General features: G+C 35.0%; 1 protein-coding gene across 3 annotated transcripts; it reads right to left on the bottom strand.

The window, feature by feature from the left end:
• Positions 1 to 243: 243 nt before the first annotated feature.
• On the bottom strand, positions 244 to 22,553 carry LOC138317853 (nephrin-like). 3 transcript variants are annotated; one of them, XM_069259792.1, is made up of 16 exons: positions 22,379 to 22,552; positions 17,143 to 17,439; positions 15,055 to 15,351; positions 14,354 to 14,608; positions 13,846 to 14,145; positions 13,064 to 13,390; positions 12,488 to 12,769; positions 11,604 to 11,735; positions 11,492 to 11,513; positions 10,896 to 10,912; positions 9,713 to 9,934; positions 8,984 to 9,115; positions 8,517 to 8,532; positions 8,257 to 8,276; positions 7,187 to 7,327; positions 245 to 5,891 (listed from the first exon to the last, which is right to left on the bottom strand). In XM_069259792.1, exons 1-15 carry the CDS (start codon positions 22,470 to 22,472, stop codon positions 7,212 to 7,214), a joined length of 2,529 nt encoding a protein of 842 aa, XP_069115893.1. In that variant the 5' UTR covers positions 22,473 to 22,552; the 3' UTR covers positions 245 to 5,891; positions 7,187 to 7,211. The 3 variants fall into 3 exon arrangements, with proteins under 3 accessions (XP_069115894.1, XP_069115893.1, XP_069115895.1); XM_069259794.1 differs by having other exon boundaries at positions 17,143 to 17,387; positions 22,379 to 22,551; XM_069259793.1 differs by lacking the exon at positions 11,604 to 11,735 and having other exon boundaries at positions 244 to 5,891; positions 22,379 to 22,553.
• Positions 22,554 to 23,993: the final 1,440 nt, after the last annotated feature.

Genomic DNA, 23,993 nt, shown 5'->3' with positions numbered 1-23,993 from the left:
CTGGTATATGTATCATGTACGTTTAATTATTATTAAATGTATCATTATTATCATTTTTTAGGAGGAGGGGGTCAAGATACAAAACAACGTGTTTATCATTATTATCATTTTTTAGGAGGAGGGGGTCAAGATACAAAACAACGTGTATAAATTATCGTCAGTTTAATATATTTTCAAATCAAGGACAAACCTTTTTGTAGATCAATAATTGATGCAAATGAAATAAAGTAAATGTTTATAAAATAAGTAGGTCTATTATTATTATCATTATTATTTTTGAAACACAACCATATGAGGTCATTTACATGTAGACTGGTAGACTTTACTGAGATTTAGATAACCATCTAATTGCTTACCTAAATACATTGTATGTGGTTATACAGGTACAGAGCTCGAGGCTGTAACAGCATGATATCAAATGCTAATGAATGTTATAAATGGACCCCCTGGGGATGATCCTACAGGTTGTGTCAGCTGACTGGTCATCTTCGCAGGTAAGGTACGTACGTGTCACCTTTATATAATTTGGTTGTGGGGTGGGAATGAGGGAGTAAAAAAGGTTCCGGTAGCCATGGCAACAGTTATTATATGTGCTTAGATGTATAGCTAGCTATTACAATAGCCGACAGCGGCCGTCACCCCGTACACGCATATTACCCCTTTATAAGGAAATCCCCTACCCCACTTGCCGTCATCCAAGCCCGTGTTGAGAAAGGAGGAGAGAATAACCCTTGCATGGTTACTAACAAGTCAAAACCAACCACTTGCCGTCTCTTGACAAGCCATTTTACATGTATTAATTCCTCCACCCTCCATATATTGTCCATGAATACACTCTATTATTCAGCCATCGTGACCCTTTAGAAGAATTTTTTTATGACAAAAATGTTTCAATGAAAGCAACTAATAACAGAACATCAATATATGTTTGATAATGCTAATGTACATTCTTTATGGGAAAGGCCTAAAAACTGCCATAAAGTTGGTTTTTGATGGTGTGTAAACTTTGTGATGACAAAACCATCTACTCATGTTATTCACGTGTATAGTTTTATACATAAAAAATAAAAGTGTCTTTTACTTAAGGATATTTTCTCTGGGTTTTTTTTCCCTTGAATATATTAAAATATTACTTTGTTTTCTATACCCTAATCAAACGAAAAGTCCACCACAGAGATTATGTAACATATTGAATATGTCATTATTCATTTGTAGCGTAAATAGAAATTCGCAAACAACTGACATAAATCGTTATCAATATTAATAATCAGGATATTTTGGTAAATGCATCTCCTGTTTTTGAAAGGACGTACGTCAAACACAAAAAGAATCGATTGAGCTGATTTCCGGATTTGACGTATCCGAGGGCGCTGTTTATAACCGATTATTCTTATTTTCCTTGTTATGTAATTGTTGTAAGTGATTATCTAATTCTATTCCTAATATATTTGTTATAAAACTCTTCATTAAACCTGAAATACATCTTCACCTAAATGGAAAAAGAGTTTATACTCGAACACATTGTACAAAGTTCTGTTGGATTGACAAAAGTGTATGCTCAGGTCAGACGCAATTATTCAAGGTGTTTCCAAGGATTTGCCGACGTCGAACTAACCAGGTATACATGTATGTATATAAGTCTGCTGCGGGTGATAGAAGGTAAAGGGTCCGTTCCAGATTCGGTCAAATCAACCTATTTTCACAAAGAACCTGACATTCCTATCAAATATCGAAAGAGGCAACTTCTTCGATGGATCCATAGCTATTTTATAACATAGAAACAAATAATATGCTATGAAATGATAAAGGATTTTATTAAGCAAATTTAAATAGCACAGTTTTAATGACAATGTGATGAGAATCAAAACCATATTTATACTAAATCGTGTAATAAAGATAGCAAATAGCTTATGAACTGAAGACTCAGTAGAAATAGCTTAAGAACTGAAGACTCAGTAGAAATAGCTTATGAACTGAAGGCTCGGTAGAAATGGCTTATGAACTGAAGGTTCAATAGAAATTAATAGCTTATGAACTGAAGACTCAGTAGAAATAGCTTATGAACTGAAGGTTCAATAGAAATAGCTTTCGAACTGATGGCTCAGTAGAAATAGCTTATGAACTGAAGGTTCAATATAAATAGCTTATGAACTGATGGCTCAGTAGAAATAGCTTATGAACTGAAGGTTCAATAGAAATTAATAGCTTATGAACTGAAGACTCATTAGAAATAGCTTAACAACTGAAGGCTCAATAGAAATAGCTTTCGAACTGATGGCTCAGTAGAAATAGCTTATGAACTGACACCTCACCAGAAATAGCTTATGAACTGACGGCTAAGTAGAAATAGCTTATGAACTGACGGTCCAGTAGAAATAGCTTAAGAACTGACCGCTCAGTAGAAATACACCTATGATGAACTGACGACTTGTAATAGCTTATGAACTGATGACGGTTCAGTAGAAATAGTCCATGAACTGACGGTTCAGTAGAAATAGTCCATGAACTGACGGTTCAGTAGAAATAGCTTATTAACATATGATATGTGCTTTATGACCGATAAGCTGAACAATTGGTAAATGTAGTATCAAGGACGCTTTTTTTGAGATGATCAATATGACATAACGTAAACAAAGTCGGAGATGCAAAATAAAAAAAAATGCATGTAACAAACTATATGTGATCATGAACATATTAATACGCACGAAGACATGGTTAATGAGCCTTAACACAGACAAATGTAAATTCTTGGAAATTGGAAACAATCTGGGAAACCACAATTACACCCTCACAACACAAGGCAACACGACTACTATCTCTCGAGTAACCATGGAAAAGGATCTTGGAGTCACTATAGACAACCAACTCAAATTCACAGCACAATGTAATGCAGCAGCCTTAAAAGCGAATAGGATGTTGGGAATAGTGTTCCGCACCTTCACCTACATGAGTCCGACCATGTTTATTACTCTATACAAAACTTTAATTCGTCCCCATTTGGAGTACGCAACTACAATCTGGTCACCAATGTTGACACGTGATAAAATTACACTGGAAAACGTACAACGAAGAGCAACTAAAAGGATACCATCAATTAAAAACTTATCGTATTCAGAGCGTATCAAGAAACTCGGGCTACCAAGTTTAGAATATAGAAGAAACAGGGCAGATGTGATTCAAGTCTACAAGATTTTAAACAAAATAGACATTCTGGATCAAACAACTATGTTCAGAGAACTAACGGGTATAGCAACTAGAGGACACTCGAAAAAACTCTTCAAAAAACGATTTAGGCTAAACTCAACCGGAAATTTCTTCAGTAATCGAGTAATTAATACATGGAACTCGCTCTCAGAGGAAGTGGTTACATCACCAACGCTTAATTGCTTCAAATCCAGACTGAACAAATTGTGGGTCAACCACCCAACCAAATTTCGACCAACGTTCTACTAATGAGTTAGTCAACTGAACAGTGTAGTGGTAGTATGAACTGTTAAACAACCACTAACATTTTAAATGGAGAGGTTATTTTTAACACCCAATAGGGTCACCATGATGTACCGTATATGTACATAATCAATATTACAGGAACTAACGAACGATTATCAAGTGTCAAATATAGACACCTTTTAACGCAACCGGAAGTTTTTAACAAATAGTACGCATATGTATAGTACTATACCAGTTGAAGAAAGCATCAACGTACATCAAACAAGCCAAGAAGCTTACCAAAGATGTCATTTCAGCGATTCAGCGATGAATATGAAAATATGTAAATACATGTATTACGCAACTTTGTTACGGGTTATATTAATATATTTACAACTGCCACTGTTTCTGTATCGATAAACAAAGTTGGGGCAGATATGTTTATTTCTTAATAACTTGAGTGTAGAACGTGACCCGATTCAGCTAGGCGTATGAATACAATTTGTGCATGTAAACACTGGCTGATTTCTTTTGGCATTACACAAAATCACGTGTCAATGTTTACAAATAACACATGTACGAAACAATCGAAGACATACAATAAAACAAATTTAATTTTTCAAATGTGTTATTGCTATATTTGACCTGAATAAAATAACTGAAATATATGTCAGAGCCAAAATTTATACAAGCTCTATTCCCCTTCCCTCTAGAATGTGTCAGGTCAAATGTAGTTTCAATCCATGCAGAACTCTATGATTAGTAGCAATTTAAACGAAATGCTGACGGACGGACGACGGACGCCATGATACATGTACTGTATAAGCCTTCGGGCCAGGTGAGCCTTAAGCTTCGAACCAGGTGAGCTCGTGACAATACATCTGACGGAGAACTAAAATGGGATACTAAAGATGATAATAATAATTAAGTTTTGTACACAATGAATGATAACTTTCAAAAGTTTGTATTAAAGACCACAATTTGTATACAAAATGTTAAACAAATCCTGGCCATTAAGGACTTAAGTAAATTAAGTCTTGTTCGAAATAATTGAAGGGATGTTTCATACATGTAGCTGATAAACGGTACTGAAAATAACAAATCCGATATTGGCCAGCCTTCTGAATTTCATTTTGTGATCCTCGAAATTTTGTACAAGGATTTTTAGTTTTCTCGATATGGATTTTAAAGGTAGATATCATTAAACGATTTTTCATTATTTCGCGGATCAAAAAAAAAAAAAAAAAAGTCGCGATCATAGCAATGTGCCACAAAACCGTGAAAATATCATCCCCGCGAAAATAACCGGCTAGACGGTACCTTACATATCTAGACAATATATATTTCAATAGAGGTGAGGCCCATTGCATACACTCCTCGTTCTATATCTTGGGTTATGATTTTAGTCTTCAACACGTTTTTCACTTTCTTTTTACCGCATCAGAACTGGATTGTTAGAACTCATAATGATTAGAAAGTATAATTTGTATAGAACTGATTGATAATGTATATGAATAACCATACAGAAAGCCATATTTAGGTCTATAAGACTGAAGGATTACAATGAATGCATTGACAATACATTATGATAAAAATAACATTTGGTTCTTAGAAACAAATTTTAAACAAAAAGAGAAGTATATTATTAGATTTATCTGTAGATATGTTCAAATACACAACGTTGTTCCTAGCATTAATTATTTTTATATTTAAAGAATTCTTTTATTGTCCCACCATTGCACCATATTCTGTGAGTCAAAATGCGAAAGATGACTGTCGAGCAAGTTTTGTTTTTAGATTTAAAATTATTCAACTCCAATGAATTTCACTAAAGGTCAGGGTCGCATGAACGGTAGTCCTTTATTCCAGCGAGCAACGGCCCCAATATAAAGTATCTGGGCCCAGTTTCGGGAACATTCCTTAACATTACTGAATTCCTTACCTTCGATTTTCCCATAGAAAAGCATTACAAAAGTTAAGGAAAAAATCTTAAGTAAAGGAGCCTTCCTTAAAATTTGTAATGCTTTCCAAGGGAAAATTTTAAGTTAAGGATTTCCTTCATTTTAAAGAATGTACGTGAAACTGGCAGTACGGCAAAATTGTCGAATTTTTAAATTGGCAAATATTTCTAAAATTAGCTTGAGTAAATTTTTCTTGTTGATCACATACACATTGCATTAAGTTTGATATCAAAGCACGAAATGGTAAGTTTGCACCATATCACATTCACTAACAGATCATCACAATAATTAATCAAAACTAGTATTCTTCTCTCTGATGAGATTATGACAATCTCACAATGTACACATCACGCTTTTCAGCCAATAACAAAACAGCAAATGCGTTGCATAAATTTTAAGAATTATGTCTTCCTAGCAACATTAGAATATTAATTGACAACCAGTCCTTTGTTATATATCTATCGTCTGTGCTCCCAATGTCTGCTTTGTCCCGTATGAGATCTGAGGAAACAAAAACACAATTGTTTTTACGTTATTTAACGTTCTTATTCAGAATGTTACATATCTAGTCTTTATCTCACCTTCACATTTTACGATGTAAAAACAATATACATGTAACTAGATAGACTATTTCATAGAATTGTAGCGTGAAACATTATAACTCTATATATACTATTTCACAGAATTGCAGCGTCAAACAATAAACTCAATATAATATAGACTATTTCACAGAATGTCAGCGTCAAACAATATAACTCTATATAGACTATTTCACAGAATGTCAGCGTCAAACAATATAACTCTATATAGACTATTTCACAGAATGTCAGCGTCAAACAATATAACTCTATATAGACTACTTCACAGAATGTCAGCGTCAAACAATATAACTCTATATAGACTATTTCACAGAATGTCAGCGTCAAACAATATAGCTCTATATAGACTATTTCACAGAATGTCAGCGTCAATCAATATAACTCTATATAGACTATTTCACAGAATGTCAGCGTCAAACAATATAACTCTATATAGACTATTTCACAGAATGTCAGCGTCAAACAATATAACTCTATATAGACTATTTCACAGAATGTCAGCGTCAAACAATATAACTCTATATAGACTATTTCACAGAATGTCAGCGTCAAACAATATAACTCTATATAGACTATTTCACAGAATGTCAGCGTCAAACAATATAACTCTATATAGACTATTTCACAGAATGTTCAGCGTCAAAGCCTGTCAGCGTCAAACAATATAACTCTATATAGACTATTTCACAGAATGTCAGCGTCAAACAATATAACTCTATATAGACTATTTCACAGAATGTCAGCGTCAAACAATATAACTCTATATAGACTATTTCACAGAATGTCAGCGTCAAACAATATAACTTTATTAAAACTTAATCAGACTGTCGTATCTGTGAACGTCGTATGCATCATGATCACATTGGCTTTCAAAAAATAGGCTAGGAATATTGCCATAAATGACCTCCAACGATGACGTCACGCAACTTTTCATGATATTACTCATTTACAATGTAGATCAGTCATTGTTCAAAATGAATATGCTGCAATCGTAGTATTGCATAAATAAAATGCGTCGATGATAAACTTTGATATTCATAAAATCAAACTTAACCTTTAGCACTGAATCAAACCAGATGGTACGGTAAACTGTTTATCTAACTACAGTAACCCTTAACTTATTTTTACATTTGATATGACTGCAATGTTTTTGAAGTGTTTATAAAGTTCATTTGTATCGTTTATATAAATATTTACCTTTTCCCGCCTTCCCCTTCCGTGGCTACTGCACCTCTGCATACGCTGCTGTGTCCGATTGTGTACCTTGGGTACTTGGCCCTGGCTGCTGGGACTCATTCGAACCAGCAGATTCATATAACACGTTAGCTTTCATCCCATCTACGAAATCGAAAAGACCGCTTTTAGGTTAATTAAAATTGATCCATTGTCCATCACAAAATAATTGAATTTCGTATGTTACACTCATTTCTATTGATTTTATTCTTATCGATTGTTGGTTATTTTTCCATAGTCCGAAAGAATTATACGTAAAGTATAATGAGGTCATACGTACATAGCGTTTTCACAGGGATATTTTAAAAGCGGCATATTCATTAGCCAAACTGAATTATTAGATAAGATACATATGTATCAATGCGCCACAACTCAATTTGTTTTATTGTGAAAGTAAATAAAATCGCGGCAGTTTATTAGTACATGATTGAGTTATCTAGATTAAATTATAGGCATTATCCTCAAGGCATATAAACAAGGACTGACATTATTAAGTCATAAACTTTGCGCTTCGCGTCTATGAAGGGTGTTTTTGTTGTTGTTCATTTTTGTCTATAACTTCATAAACTTAAATGATATTGAGAATAATGCTTAAATAACTGATGTATGAGATTAATGCAAAAATTGATCATAATAGCGATTGTTCACAGAATCATATTGTCAATACATATCGTTCGTAAGGTTTTCGTAAGGAAAAACAGGGCTTGGTGCTTGTTCAGAAAAAGCCATTTTGACAGTGATATATTTGAAATAACCATGGCTTATTATTATTATTATTTTAAACTTTCTGAATTGCTTATCAAGTCATCTCTTGAATTCCGGACAGAGATCACTATTGATATCTATTTTGAAAGTACATAAGAAAGAATATTGCCAAGGATTATTCGGTATGGTAAACCAGATCACCCATCAATAGGAACGTGAATGTGCCATAGTCGATGTGTGTAGGTTTTTTCTTCATATTTTTGAAAAATGTTTTATTTTCGTTTCAGATTTTTCATCTCTTTGAACAAAATAAATTGAAATCAACTCACCATTATCACCATCAGTAGGCCTGAATAACGAAGTGAAATGGTATAAAAGAATTTGGAAATAATCAAGAGAAGCTAAACTATCATACGGTATAAAATATATGAAAGAAATTGTAAATACGAAATATTATTATTAGAATGTGATGTCTCTACTACCTCAACATGTTATATATACATTTGTTTTTACATTCACAGAGATGACATATTGTTTCGGTAAATATGAACCATGTGTTATCTCTACAGGGAATGCAGTGCATACGTACCTGTCCATTTCATGTTCTGCAAGAATTAGAAAAAAAATAGAATTAAACCGTTTACAAAATAATCTAAATATAACTAAGTTTATATATCTAAGTAATACGAAGAACATATTAATAATGTATTTTGAAATATAAGAAATATGAATATGAATATTCATGTTTATGAATATTCGTTAAAGCTAGACATTTACACAAAGAGCCGTATGTTGCTGTCTTTAAAACATTCCACTAAATAAATTGACCTAAAATACTTAGTTGCTTCTGCCATTACATATTAGTTATTATTATATACGATTGCTAGTGTTATAACTTGATATTTTAGATATGATATGGCTACATTTATAAAAAAAAAAAAACCGCAACGTTGCAAAACATCACGGCCAAACCCTCCCTCTTTTCCTCACCCCATCCCTATCGTTCACAACCATCTGTTCTGTAAACAAGTAGTACTGGACGAACAATAATCTTACCCGTTCTGTCCTTCTGTGGTTTCTGTACTTCAGCATAAGCCGCTTCTTCTGACGATGTCTGAGTACTTGGATCTGCTTGCGGCATCCCAGTTGGACCAGTAGATTCATATAGAATGTTATCTTTCATCCAATCTGAAAGTGTGAATATAAGTTTCCCCATCGATTTCGTTCCTACAGTAGATATGCTATGCAAAGTATATCCATGTGGTCAATACGGTTGACCATCGAGCACCATGGTAATATCAAGTTGCGTCACATTTAGGAGAGGACCTATTTAATATCTAAAGAGCAATCTCACCGCGACATACTACACGGGCCAATGATGTGGAACAATTTCACGTGATCATATTGACGGATTAAAAGAATCTTACATGGGTCTGTAAAGTGGACAGGGATATCTCAACCCGAGTAAAAGATTTTGTCCGTTCACCAGAGGCTTGCCGAGGGTTGACCAAAATCTTTCACGAGTATGACGTCATCTACAATGCCACGTTATTGTCAGGCGCGTGTGAGCTGTCTTACACCCCCCCCTCCCCCGTGTAAGATTGAGATATCTTTTCCCTAGCAACCACGGGATATCCCTGTGAAGTATGGGAGAAAAAATATATCGTATTGACGGATAACGCACAAGTGTATCCGGTAGAAGTTATCCGTCAGTATGCGGGGCAGTTGCAGGTTAAATAACCTAGGAGGTTGATATCGAAATCCATAAGAGAGGAAGATACTTACCCGTTTTTGTCTCTGTCGGCGTCAGAGGATCTGATTGTTCCGTCGATTTCACTGCGTCGCTCACCTCAGCGTACACACGCGTTTCTGTAGCAGCAGTGTCCTGCTTTGGTTGAGCGTCCGCGTCATGACTAGCTTCCATGTGTTTATTGATAGTACTTGGACCTGGTTCCGGCGCCCAATCAGGACCAGCAGATTCATATAAAATGTTATCTTTCATTCCACCTGAAATGAAGAATATTTAGAAATTGGAGTGTTTAATGTTTTATTACAAATCAAACATGATAAACAGTACCCTCATCATAAAATAGAACATTTGTGCCACATTTATGTAGAAATTCGTGGTAGCAGTAAGTCACAGAAATGATCGAAGACCCTCTTTCTATACCACACATTTTGGCATTTAAGTCTGTTGACATTTACAAATCGTTTTTAAAAGAAGATCTATTTGTCGATCCCATGTTTTCTATCTAGTACGTATATTTTCATTTTGCTATATATCGTAGTACCCATTTTGCTTTATATCGTAGTACCCATTTTGCTATATATCGTAGTACCCATTTTGCTATATATCGTAGTACCCATTTTGCTATATATCGTAGTACCCATTTTCACAATGATGCCTGACGTCATGATTATGACAATAACGTGACGTAAGTCCCGAGGATATCTGATAAACTAAGCTGTGTGTGTGTGTGTTTTTTTTATCTTACAATCCGTTAAATGTATCAGTTCATAAGAAGGAGCAGAGTTTGCTCACTTTTAGTAAATTATAACTTCGACTAATGAGTAACTTCGAAGGATTTGATTTATTTTAGAACAAAAAAAAAACCTAGCAATATAATGCTAGTATGAGATAAAATGTATCTTTGATCTCATGGCTTTTTATTAAAAGAATGGTACTCAGTCCAGACTTAGTGAATACCAACATATGAGAAAACAGTTTCTTAAAAGATCGCAGCATGAAAATATGAAAATGCAAATTCTATTGAATTGAAGCCATATTTATATTTGGAATTACGGAAAGACTTAGAATGATATACATATATATGGAAATATTGTTCACCTATTATAATTTTCACGAAATCTAGAGCACAACATATATAGGTAAGGTGACATACAGCTCGTTTGTGAATTAGATAGAAACTGATAGAGGAGATAGGTGAAGAGTTTGATATCAACTCACCATTGTTGTCTCCAGGTCTGAATCAAGTGAAATCAAGATTAGTTTACAAGTAAACGAAGAACACTTGAAGTGTTCATACTGTTTCTAAAGGTTAATATTAACGGGTCGTCGATATAATATATAAGAAGAAGGTTTTATAATGCAATAGACTTACGCACATTGATGATTTTTTTGGTTTGTTTATTTTTACGTCCTATTAACAGCCAGGGTCATGTAAGGACGTGCCAGGTTTGTTGGTGGAGGAAAGCCGGAGTACCCGGAGAAAAACCACCGACCAGCGGTCAGTACCTGGCAACTGCCCCACATGGGATTCGAACCCGCTTCCCAGAGGTGGAGGGTTTGTGGTAATATGTCGGGACATCTTAACCACTCGGCCACCGCGGCCCCCTCACATTGATGGACAAAGCACGATAATTATAGATAGCGATAATAACGGTCGATATTGTATGTCCTCTTCAGTATGCATTTAAGAAATTTTAAACATTGAAAAATTTGTTCCAAAAATAAGATATTTCAATTAACCACACTGTTTAAAGCTTTGTACTTATTATTTCAAAGTTGTAACCAGGTGAAATCATAATTAACATAGTGCTTACCTGTCTTCAGGTTCTGTACTCTCTGCAAATAATAAAATATGACAGGAATATATTTCATATTAAAGATTCTAATTTAAAAATAATTTCCATTTTATAAATAACATTTACTTACTTCGTCGAGGGGAATATTTTCTTGTCCTCTGGATACAAACAACCACAATAATGATCACACTTAAGACGATGACAAGAACAGCTGCCCCAGACCCTCCAGCAATAATATCCAGTAGTCGAACAGATGTGTCTGCTACAAGTTGTAATGGAATGGTATATTAATTCGTTATGGATTTAATGAAAAAAATCGATATTGATACTAATGATAGAATGTGATATTGCCTGGTAGTCATTATATATGCTCTATTTTATTTATTTTTATGTGAAATATTGATCCCAAATAATTTGTCAACTGCAAAAAGAAACATTTCAGTCTAACTCAGCAATACGAAGTGAAAAAATGTGAATACCCTGGACAAAAGAGAAAATTGTGTTTTAGATTTTTACAAAAATACAAAATCAGAGCATTCTAATACCGAAATATACATATTAATTGTGCGAGGCCTTAGCAATGGACTTCAATTTTACCCATTGTAATAAATAATAGAATGTTATTACTCAACCCGATCTTGGCTGGTTAACAAGAGGCCTGAGTTTTGACCAGCCAATATCTTTCACGAAATATCCATGTACCTTGACAGACCAATTTTTGGTATTTTTTTCCGTTACTTTAACAAAGAAGGGTGAAAATCATCTTTTTAAAACAATGTCATAGCTCCGAATCACACAATGCATTAAAATTGATGACTATATGTCGATAATGCTTATCGCGTTATTGATGACGTCACATCATTGTCTAACAGGTGTCAGCTGAGATATATTTCCTAAGATAGGAACTGCGGAATAATACTGTCAAGTATGAGAGCAGAGTTTTGTTTTGAATTTACGAATACATATTAATTTTAGCAAATAGGGCAAATAGAGCCAAATAAATCAAATATTTACCTGAGTTTGTGTGAAATGTAGCGTCAATCTTTTCACTAGCTCCTTTCTCGTTACTGGCATATAGAATGACAACATACTTGGTTGACTCAGCAAGCTTGGTCACCGTGAATTCCGTGACGGTGTAGTTGAGGCTGACATTTTGCTGTTGTTCTTCACTAAATTTCCAATAGCTGATCGTAAATGTCTGGGGGTGTCCGTTATCCTCCCCGGGAAGCCAAGATATCCGGGCGCTGTTTTCTGTGATCCCATCAATCACCAGGTGTGTCGGGGCATCAGGCTTGTCTATCGATACATATAAAGTTTTTCAATTATCAAAGAGTTTTGATATTAGAAAAAAAGTTTTGATATTAGAAAAAATGTTTTGTATTTTACAGTGTATTAATATTTAAACCATGAGATGTCTAGTTGTTTCATATGCATTACGTATGCAAATTTTTCGTACAGAAACCAATATACATGTAGACGTATAACATACTGGTACACAAGGGAATAAGATTAGAAGAATATGTTCCCCAAAGCGTCATTGTTCAAATTAAATGATCTGTCAAATAAAACAGTGACCATAATAATCCTCACCCGATATTTCTATTTCGAAATCGTAGTTATAGTCGTAAGAGTTATTGATAAACAGCTGATACTGTCCTCGATGTCCCGTCTCGAATTTGTTAAAGAGTATTTGTACCACGAAGCCGTCTATAGACACCGTCTTGTTGTAGAAGGCCACTTCCACCAGGACTGGGGCTACAGACACGGTAGGCTGACTGGGTGGTGGTGACGACGGGCCAGTATGATGGAGTGTGGTGGCGTCGGCCTCAGGGAAACTCAGGAATGTCATGTTGATAGCCAAGGACGCATTCTTTTCTGGGAAATAATTTTTCTTTGCTCCAATCACCCGCGGACTGCCTAAACTCGAAAATATTTATTTCATATGTTTACTTGATATATCGGATTTACACTCGTATTGATATATGGTTTTTGGTCATTCGTGTAATAATTACTTGACAAATATATTTCAATGGATACTTCAACGTGACAAGAACCTCAGTCTTTAAACCAATGCTAAAATAAATTAAACATGTTTGAAATACAATATGATATCATATACGTTAGCATTGCACAATGACTTGAAATGATAACGCGAATAACCAGTTTGCCCATATATTGTATATAGATGCACAAATGAGTTTTTGTTTACAAAATGGAATGTTGTAATTTTCTTCTTTTCTTTCGGGATTTTCGGAAAAACGAATAAAGCTATTTCTTTATAGGTTCTAGATGATATATTTTTTCTGATTGTTTTTTGAAGTTGTACAAAAGCTTTATATTAGAATTTTAACGATTTTAGTACAAGACACAACCTGTTACAGACAAGAATCCTTCTGCTGTTTGTACGATCTGCCCGTCTCTCCCAGGAAATCCATTCTCTACCTCACATTTGTACATCCCCATGTCCTGTAGCCTCGCTCTGGAAATGATCAATGTACTGACTGACCCTGAATTAGTCACGTGAGCAAATGTGTCCCTGATGACAGTAGAACCGATGCTGTGGGTCCACGTGTAATTGTAAGTTGCCGGTACACCTTTAGCTGTACATTTCAATGCAAGATTTGTGGTATTTTCTTTAGTGTTGTTGATGTAAACATCAACATCAGGTCCATCTAAACAAAAATGACATAATCAAATAGACTTTCATTTATAGATATAACGATATAGAGTGATTCACTTTTGTTAAAAATATATACCATTATCATGAATACATATCTATGATTCCACATCTCTATCAATAAAGTTGCCCTGTTAAGTTTTATAATACTACCAATAACATTTTCACATGGTGAAGATGGAGAACAATACTTGAGTACTTACACAATACAACAAGCTGAAGTGTCGCCACTGAGGACAGGGCAACACCTTGGTGTGTAGCACTAGCATTACACGTGTAGTTTCCTGCGTCCAATCTGCTGATATTTGTGAACGTCAGAACGTCGTCTGAAGTAACGTAAGATCCGTGATGCCAGGAAATCGTTGGTGTTGGGTTCCCCCGAGCACTACATATCTTGGTGAAAGTGCTACCTTCCTTGACATGAACTAGTGTAGGATCAAGTGTGACTACTGGTGAATCTGCAATAATCATGTACGTAAGGCAATATGTACCAGTCTGAATCGTCGTCACTAATTCTACATCATCATTGTTAGCTAATCTATTTGGTTCATTTGCTTTCAATCTTATCTAAAGTACATGAAAAATATACGAATGGAATTCAGCAAAAGTCGGATATTCATGAACATATCGTTTTCAATATGTTATATTTTTTTTATATTCAGTCTTGTTGGTCATTAGGTATCATCAATATTTCATCGAGTTCTACTCTTTAGATATCGATTGATATGTTGTTCTTAAAATTTCTAAACTCGACTACATTTGCTCTGGACACATAGAGCATTTTTACCCGATTATGAAAATTGATTTATTTATCTTTTTAAAATAATGGGAAGAGAAATCTTAGTTCACGAGGACGAAAAGTATCAAAAATAGGTAAATATCAGCTTAAGTCTGTGATACTTACATAGGATATCAAACTTGACATTCGCTTCACCGAAACGTCCATTTCTAGTTGCATTATGCCATGCGGTACAAGTACATGTTTTTAGGTGATAACTGGTATCCACTGTAACAGACAGACTCGATCGTGATATGTTCCCAGCAGACCATTGACGTCTAATCAATGCCTTTCTTTTACAGCGCCAAGTAAATCTAGCGAGAGGGTTATCTCCCCTCACCTGACACGTGAGCGTTACATTAGAAAGCGTCTGAAAGGTCTGACTACCAGATGGCGTCATAGATACAGCTCCTGTCGGCGAATCTAAAAAAAAAAAAAAACCAATAAATGTGTTCATGTAGAATTGATACAGTTTCTGTTGGCAGATCTCAAAAACAACAGATTATGTCATAAAGAATTGATACAGTTTCTGTTGGCGGATCTCAAAAACAACAAATTATGTCCTATAGAATTGATACCGTTCCTGTCGGCGGATCTCAAAAACAACAAATTATGTCATATAGAATTGATACCGTTCCTGTCGGCGGATCTCAAAAACAACAAATTATGTCATATAGAATTAATACCGTTCCTGCCGGCGGATCTCAAATACAACAAATTAGGTCATATAGAATTGATACAGTTTCTGTCGGCGAATCTCAAAAACAACAAATTAGGTCATATAGAATTAATACAGTTTCTGTTGGCGGATCTCAAAAACAACAAATTATGTCATATAGAATTGATACAGTTTCTGTTGGCGGATCTCAAAAACAACAAATTATGTCATATAGAATTAATACCGTTCCTGTCGGCGGATCTCAAAAACAACAAATTATGTCATATAGAATTGATACCGTTCCTGTCGGCGGATCTCAAAAACAACAAATTAGGTCATCTAGAATTGACACCGTTCCTGTCGGCGGATCTCAAAAACAATAAATTATGTCATATAGAATTAATACGGTTTCTGCCGGCGGATCTCAAATACAACAAATTAGGTCATATAGAATTGATACAGTTTCTGTCGGCGAATCTCAAAAACAACAAATTAGGTCATATAGAATTGATACAGTTTCTGTCGGCGGATCTCAAAAACAATAAATTAGGTCATATAGAATTGATACAGTTCCTAGCGACGGATCTCAAAAACAGTAAATGAGGTCATGTAGAATAGATACAACTCCTGACGGAGGATCTAGAAAAAACACGATGAAGTCATGTAGAATAGAGTACAGTTCTATTTGGCGAATTTTAAAAAGTTAAAAGCTAAACGTCAACCGTAATCTGAAGCAGTGATCCAACATATGTTTTCAAGATGGCAGCGATCAAGAATAAGAAACGTTATGTCAGGAAATCGACCAAGTGACTGCTTTGGCTTAGAATATGAAAAAGGCCTTGTGATGATGAGACACTGTGATTGCACTTCATTTCACCTGCATAAAACTAAAAGAAATTTGATAAAACGTTTTTGTATTGGATAATTACTCCATTAATATTAATTTGTCTGTTTGTGACCTAGCAGAGGTTCTAAAAATGTTGTTATGGTTTATTCTAATACTAGCAAAAAACTGAACAAATATATCTGACGATTTGAAACGAATATAATGTGAAAAATAACTGTGTTGTGAAGTGATCAAGTGAGTTTACTATAATAGTATTTGATTTAAAAGTTTGAAAGTGTTCAACACCAAACTACAGCACAGTTCTGAGTTGAACGAAGGGCTAGGAGACCCATAATTCAAATGATTTTGAACTATAAAGCAGTGTTCTATATGTTTTAAATCATATGTCTATGGCTTGTGCCTACATTAGTCATTGAAGCTATGCAAATAGTTTAGGTTTTAGTCTATCAGTTATATGAGTCAAATAGGCAGATAATTTTATTGATATTCCATTGATGGAACTAGGAAAGAAGTTTGAAATGGATATTGTTCTGAAAACATTGTTGAAAAATCATATTACGACAGAACCGCCATAGCTACAATGACAAAACAGAAAACAAAACGTATCACAAGCACGTGTGTCATGGTAGATATGATAGATCGTCCAATGTATGATACAAACAAAAAATATGACAAACACTTTTATTGTGGGACAAAGTATTGTACTTACAAATCACATCAAAAGTCACATTCTTTGTGGCGAAGACTCCGTCAGGTCTGGTCAGATGTCTGGCGTTACACACACACTGTTGACCGTGGTAGGACTTGTCAATAGGGATTATAAGTCGGGATGCTGCTAGCTTTGGGCCAGATATGTTGTATCCTTGGACTGGTAATCCTTTACACCTCCAGTAAAGTGTAGCCAGGGGGTTACCTCCCTTTACTTGACATTCAATGCTTGCATTTTCTCCTGCACTAATAGTTTTCGAACCAGATGGAGACAGCATGATACCCGAGATAGGCGAATCTATTAATAACAAGCAACACTTTTACAAAGAGTATATTCCAAGAAAAACAGATGCTAAAACTCCTTTTATGTTTTCCTTTGAATGTTATATAAATTAAACATCGATAATCCTTATTAATTTATCTTTACTTAATTTTGCTAAAATATTTATAGTTCCGACCAAAATGCATATTAAAAAATATAGACAGAACACGTAAATGTATTTGTCTAAAAATAGACAAACATAGCCTATGTGCCTGTACGTACATGTACCCGGATTATCATCAGGTATTTCTGACCAACAGAGAGGAGGGGTATTACTTTGGGCCGTTTTACGGCCAATCAGTGTTAGAAAAAAAAAATTACATGAGGACACATAGGGGTCAGCTGCATATGTATGCTATTCAGAATATCCATTTTTTTTAAATTATTAGAATAAAGGAAAAATACGAAAATAATTTTTGCAATTTTTGCCTTGACATCTTGGTTTGTGAAGTTCAACTCTGAAAACTATTTAAAAATTTCAAAAAGTAGGTCACAGTGACCTAGTAATTTTTTTCTATTTTAGCATTATTTTTATTTTTTGTACTCGTGATGGGCTCGTCATGTGTTTTTACATAGCATAGTCAAAACATATTCAAAGAAAAGGCCTTTCCGTTAAGAAAAATAAAGTTTTTGAATGTTTAGCAAAAAAAAAAAAAAAAAAATAACTTAACCAAGAGTTGTTTAACTTAAATGTGGTGAAATCAGTATTTGTGAAATTGTGCTGTTAATGTCTAGTCTTATAATTATCTATTTATGTTTTATATGTTATACGGCACGGAGCCATTCATCTTCGTACATTTATGCTTTTTTCTTTCGTTTTATTATTTTTCTCCATATAAATGCGTGTACATTCTTTTATTTTCATTTTGGCTTTGAATTTTATTCTCCACATTTATACTATTTCGTTCTCTTTCTCACTTTACTGCAGCTAATAAAAATAGTATTTCAAATTTATTTTAATATTATATTTTCTCTCCCTCTCTCCCTCAGGACATATTCATTCATTCTCATTCACTCTCCCTTTGTTAGTCTTTCTTTGGAGAGATAATATTGTAACGGTGAAAATTTGTGAAGTTTTGAATATTTACGAAATATACTGTATATAGATACTGAAAAAAAACAGTAATAAAAAAGTCAACTTTAAGGTTAAGAACATATATTTCCAGTATCGAATAAGATATTGTTTCCAGCGGTTGCGGGGCCCTCTACCTGCATAGATAATCTAGTCTTCACTCAAAAAGTAGGTTACAGTGATCTAAAAATGAAGATTTTTCAACGATTATATTCAAATTTTAACATTTGCTAAATATGAAGATTTTTCAAAGATTTGATAGCTTGAGGTTGATATTTAGTACTGCAGGTGGATCTTGAGATGGCCTGCTTTAGATAATTACATCCTACATGTAGGATCACAATAGCTAGGTCACGTTCATAAATTAGGTCATAACTAATGCATCCTCTGTTTTCCCATGTGAAAAGCAGGTTTTTAAATATCTATTCTTATTTTGTAAGGTTTTTTTTTCAAGCAACGCCTTTACTGTATGTAGGATATTAGAGTTGTGCCTGCTACTTAAATGCATGTTCGTAAAAGGCGACTAAATTTGGAATCTTAATTTCGTGATTACTGAGATGAAAATACTTTATTTTTCAACAATTTATCGATTTCCTTACTGAACAGTTTGCAGTTGGGAATGTTGAATTCTAGCAGCTGAATGTCACAATTGTTCCTGTTTTTGGGTAGTATATAGTTCGGTAACAGCTATGATGTTGTATTTCAAGTTCTTCTTTTTTTTATTACGTAGGCTGTCTGCGTTGGTATATACAACTTTAAGGTGCTACGCTTCATCAATAGTGGCCTGGTTAAAAGTACTTGTAAATTCTCATCAATATACCGGGTCCGTTGAGTTCATAGATTTGCCACCAGAAACTATTATATAGCAGGGATGTGGAGACCTGGGTAAGAGACAGGGCACTCCCTATTCTCATAGCTAGCCATTCTCGTGTTCATGTCGTCAATGATAGTTGTGTTGTTTAAGTTATCACAACATATTCGTGTTAGGTCTTTGTTTCCGCCTTCACTGTCCGTTGAATCAAATTTGCTCACTGGCCTAGGCATTAGACAAATTAGGATGTTTATAATTAGGAGCTGATGTAGAGTTTTAGTTTTGCTCTCCTTTCTTTTGTTCTTTACCCGCTGGGCTGGAGTTCGGTCTTTTACTCGATGTTTCTAACATTTTCAATAATCTGCTTCCTTTTGTTTACAGTCCAATGGGACCGATCAATCAACAAGATGGCCGCCAGGGCGCCATCTTGTATTTTTAAAGTTAAGTTTGTTACCACTTTTCTCATAACGTAATGAAGGGATCGAATCTAGGTAGTGTTAGTGTTGGCGACAAGCTCGCATCCAATCATAATTGTCGGCTACCCACGTTGATCAGCCTACGGTCTAATACCGTGGGTCGCATGATACGAATCGCGTCGTTTTCCCGAAAAAAAAGTTGTTTTCGGAAATTTCGACCAATCAGAATGAAGTTTTCTTCGCGCTTTGAAAGAAGGATAAAAACCAACATTGCAAAATTCATTTATTATTAAGAATATGTTACAAATACATTTTTTAACCTTTGATTTGAAGCTGACAGAGTTCCAGACTCAAGCAATCGATGCCCTTATTGATAGGAAGGATTGTCACAGGATCAAATGTATATTGTTACGTTACCGTTTACAGGGAGCGTGTCCTGTTCATCTGTGTGTCTAACAAAACTGGACAAAACAGAAAATTGCCCCTCCTGTTTAACACCCTTTATAACTCACAAGGGACTCAGACCTGACCTTAATCATATGTCATATCATGATGTCCTAACCCCTTGGTATCTGTAAACAAAAATAATGCGTGTCGGTCATGGCCACCAGAGGGCCCAAGTTGACACTCCTCCTTTCTTTAAATAACCGCACTCTTATTCGAGAGTTGCCAGTCGAAAACAGCCTTGAGGTCACCTGACTCATCGGGCAAGATGATTTAACAAGAGGCCCATAGGTCTTAACGGTCATCTGAATATTAGCACAATACAAAACTGTCAAAGAATACAGTAGTGCCTAACAATTAATTAAGGCAATACAAGCAACTCTTTAGATTTAGAAGAAAAGAAGTGAAACGGGCCTGCGGGAGTAAATCGAAACAGAGCATAACCTTTCATGGAATTATTGAGGGAAATTTAAGCTCGTAGGGAATAAATATGATTCATCAAAAGATGATATTTACGAAGATCATTTTACGGAAAATTAAAATCAGTTGAATTTCTTCTCTCAGACTGGTCTTTTAGAAACTTATCTATGATTGGGAGAGTGGCTGTTGTCAAGACCTTATAGTATTTCCAAACAACTTTAAAATAATGTTGTATTAGACAATGAACAATGAAAACGATTTCATAGAGTCACGAATTCAGGAACTTGTCTACCGCGAAAGTAAACTGGTAGGACCTATGATTTTTGACTGACGCCCTTCTACAGCTGGGACGGGATCCCGTGTATACCATTTCATACATGTACATTCTACAGTGTTGCCTGACCAAAGGGCTTTACCAAGAGCCTTCGTCAAAGAAAGCTTTCCAAAATTTACTTAGTAACAATAGTATTTTCTTGAAAATAGTAATTTGAACATTGACCGACGAATTCGAATTTAAACTAATTCAAAAAGGTATTTCAGTCTTCAGTTTCCAAGAAGTTAGACTAAAATACCTAGCAAAATGAAGCTGTTAGAAAGCAATGGCCATTAAAGAGTGCACTTTTGTGAAGAATGTTGGATGAGAAAAAACTTGGTGGTATCATTTTTCAACCCCTAGGTTACTAAAGACATATAGCGCCTTGTCTGATAGACGCCAGCAAAAGAAGGTACCGAATTTAGTCATCTTTTACGATCATGCAATGGGGATAGCAGGTGCAATTCTAACCCCCTATCTCAGACTGTCGTATTGAATTTTTATTACCTAAACGCTTATACAGTTTCTGGAATGCAACATGACATTGTGTATATGTTAAATCACAACACTCAGCATTATATGTCCCACTCTTTTAAAACGGATAAGTAGAATTTCTGAAAAGTGTAAATATCAGTTTAATTTCAAGGTTTGGTCAAAATAAACACCTGATCATCACATTCTACTTTTACATAAAGTTGGTAATATTTAACATTTTACTCTCAGTACTCATATCCAGTAATACATAAACTGATGCTGTGGATCACGGTGAACTGATGATAACTTGGATATCATTTTAAACATCAAATGTTAGGGTACTCGACTAGTGTCTTACTTATTCAGTTGCTCAAGCGAAAAAAATAAAAAATTTTTTTTTAGAAAAGTCGTATTTGCTGTCAAATTTTCAAATTTTGATTTGTGAAAGAACAATGTTGAATACAGTCAAGTGTGATGTGTCGTTTTAAAGGTAATTTTATGTGGTATTTTCAGTCACAACAAAAACGCGATTTAGGTATTTTCACTATGACTTGTTATAGGTAAAAAACCTAATGGGCTTCAAATTTACTAGTGTTAATGAAGGGGCGCTGTAGTAATGATAATAGTACAATTGGATTTTAAGTATTATAGACATATGTGTATTAATGCAATTAACTAATTTAAATTCAAAAAGTTTATCCTGTGCAGATTTTTACCCTATATGTTGTCTACAAATATGTCATTTTGTGAAATATTTATGTCAAGTGAAAGTTTTCAAAAAGTTGATATGAAATTACACTTATAAAATGTAGGATATGATTTTTACCTATTTTTGATCTAAACCCCTAAAAGTCTAAAAATGGTCTATGGGCACTCTGGTAGTTCCATAATGATATAGACTAACTAATCCTCAGATCCCTGTGTGTAGAATATTACAGTACATGTACAGTGCTCAAGACACTCACCTGCATAAAGGCAAGGCACCAATACCACGATTAATACTATTACTTCCATTTCTGTAAGAACATGGCTGAAGTTACTTGTATATGAATGGATCATACATCTGTTTTTTATATGTACATTGAATTCTTCCTCGTTGTATAGCTATAGGCAAGTGTTCCCATTTCCTGTGAAACAATAAATGATAAAAACAAGCTTTATGCGCTAATACACAATATATCTACAAAAGTATCGGTTACGGGGCGCCAAATGGGACAATCGAAATTTTGTACACAAAATAAAAAATATTCTTAAATCAGATTAGATATTCTTCCACTTGACAGAAATGTTTCACAAAATGACATATTTGTAGACAACATTAAATTATGTATCACAAAATTGATATTCACTACCAAATCAGTTCGGGTATTTTTGACAACAAATTAGCTTATATTTAATTGCGTGAACAAACATGCACACATCACCAAAAACAAAAATAAGCTATGCCTATCTGTGGACAAAATTCATTTTTGTGTAACAAAATGAGATTTGTAGAACAAGTTTATAAAATTAATTTTGTCAAGCAAATCAGTCTCTTTCTGACATAACATTGTAAGCCGCTCACAGATTGGCTTGAAAGGGAGTCACGTTTTGCTTCCCTAGACAACGTTCCGTATTTTACTTCCATAGACAACGTTCCGTGTTTACTTCCCTACACAACGTTCCGTGTTTTACTTCCCTAGACAACGTTCCACGTTTTGCTTCCCTAGACAACGTTCCACGTTTTGCTTCCCTAGACAACGTTCCGTGTTTTACTTCCCTAGACAACGTTCCACGTTTTGCTTCCCTAGACAACGTTCCGTGTTTTACTTCCCTAGACAACGTTCCACGTTTTGCTTCCCTAGACAACGTTCCGTGTTTTACTTCCCTAGACAACGTTCCACGTTTTGCTTCACTAGACAACGTTCCACGGTTTGCTTCCCTAGACAACGTTCCACGTTTTGCTTCCCTAGACAACGTTCCGTGTTTTACTTCCCTAGACAACGTTCCACGTTTTGCTTCCCTAGACAACGTTCCGTGTTTTACTTCCCTAGACAACGTTCCACGTTTTGCTTCCCTAGACAACGTTCCACGTTTTGCTTCCCTAGACAACGTTCCGTGTTTTACTTCCCTAGACAACGTTCCACGTTTTGCTTCCCTAGACAACGTTCCGTGTTTTACTTCCCTAGACAACGTTCCGTGTTTTACTTCCATAGACAACGTTCCGTGTTTTACTTCCATAGACAACGTTCCGTGTTTTACTTCCGTAGACAACGTTCCCTGTTTTACTTCCCTACACAACGTTCCGGTTTTTACTTCCCTAGACAACGTTCCGTGTTTTACTTCAATAGACAATGTTCCGTGTTTTACTTCCATAGACAACGTTCCGTGTTTTACTTCCCTAGACAACGTTCCGTGTTTTACTTCCCTAGACAACGTTCCATGTTTTGCTTCCCTAGACAACGTTCCGTGTTTTACTTCCCTAGACAATGTTCCGTGTTTTACTTCCATAGACAACGTTCCGTGTTTTTTCTTCCCTAGACAACGTTCCGTGTTTTACTTCCCTAGACAACGTTCCGTGTTTTACTTCCATAGACAACG

Source organism: Argopecten irradians, chromosome 3 (genome assembly GCF_041381155.1).
Source record: "Argopecten irradians isolate NY chromosome 3, Ai_NY, whole genome shotgun sequence".
NCBI classification, from domain to species: Eukaryota; Metazoa; Mollusca; class Bivalvia; order Pectinida; family Pectinidae; genus Argopecten; species Argopecten irradians.
This window is presented reverse-complemented; position numbering and strand designations above follow the sequence as displayed.

Bases quoted from the DNA above. Each gene is read 5' to 3' on its own strand.
- LOC138317853 (XM_069259792.1), bottom strand. From the start codon at position 22,472: ATGATCCATTCATATACAAGTAACTTCAGCCATGTTCTTACAGAAATG. The intron at 11,736-12,487 runs GTAAATATTTGA...TACAACTTGTAG, and splicing joins TACATTTCACACAAACTCAG to CAGACACATCTGTTCGACTA. The intron at 11,514-11,603 runs GTAAGTAAATGT...TATTATTTGCAG, and splicing joins AAAATATTCCCCTCGACGAA to AGAGTACAGAACCTGAAGAC.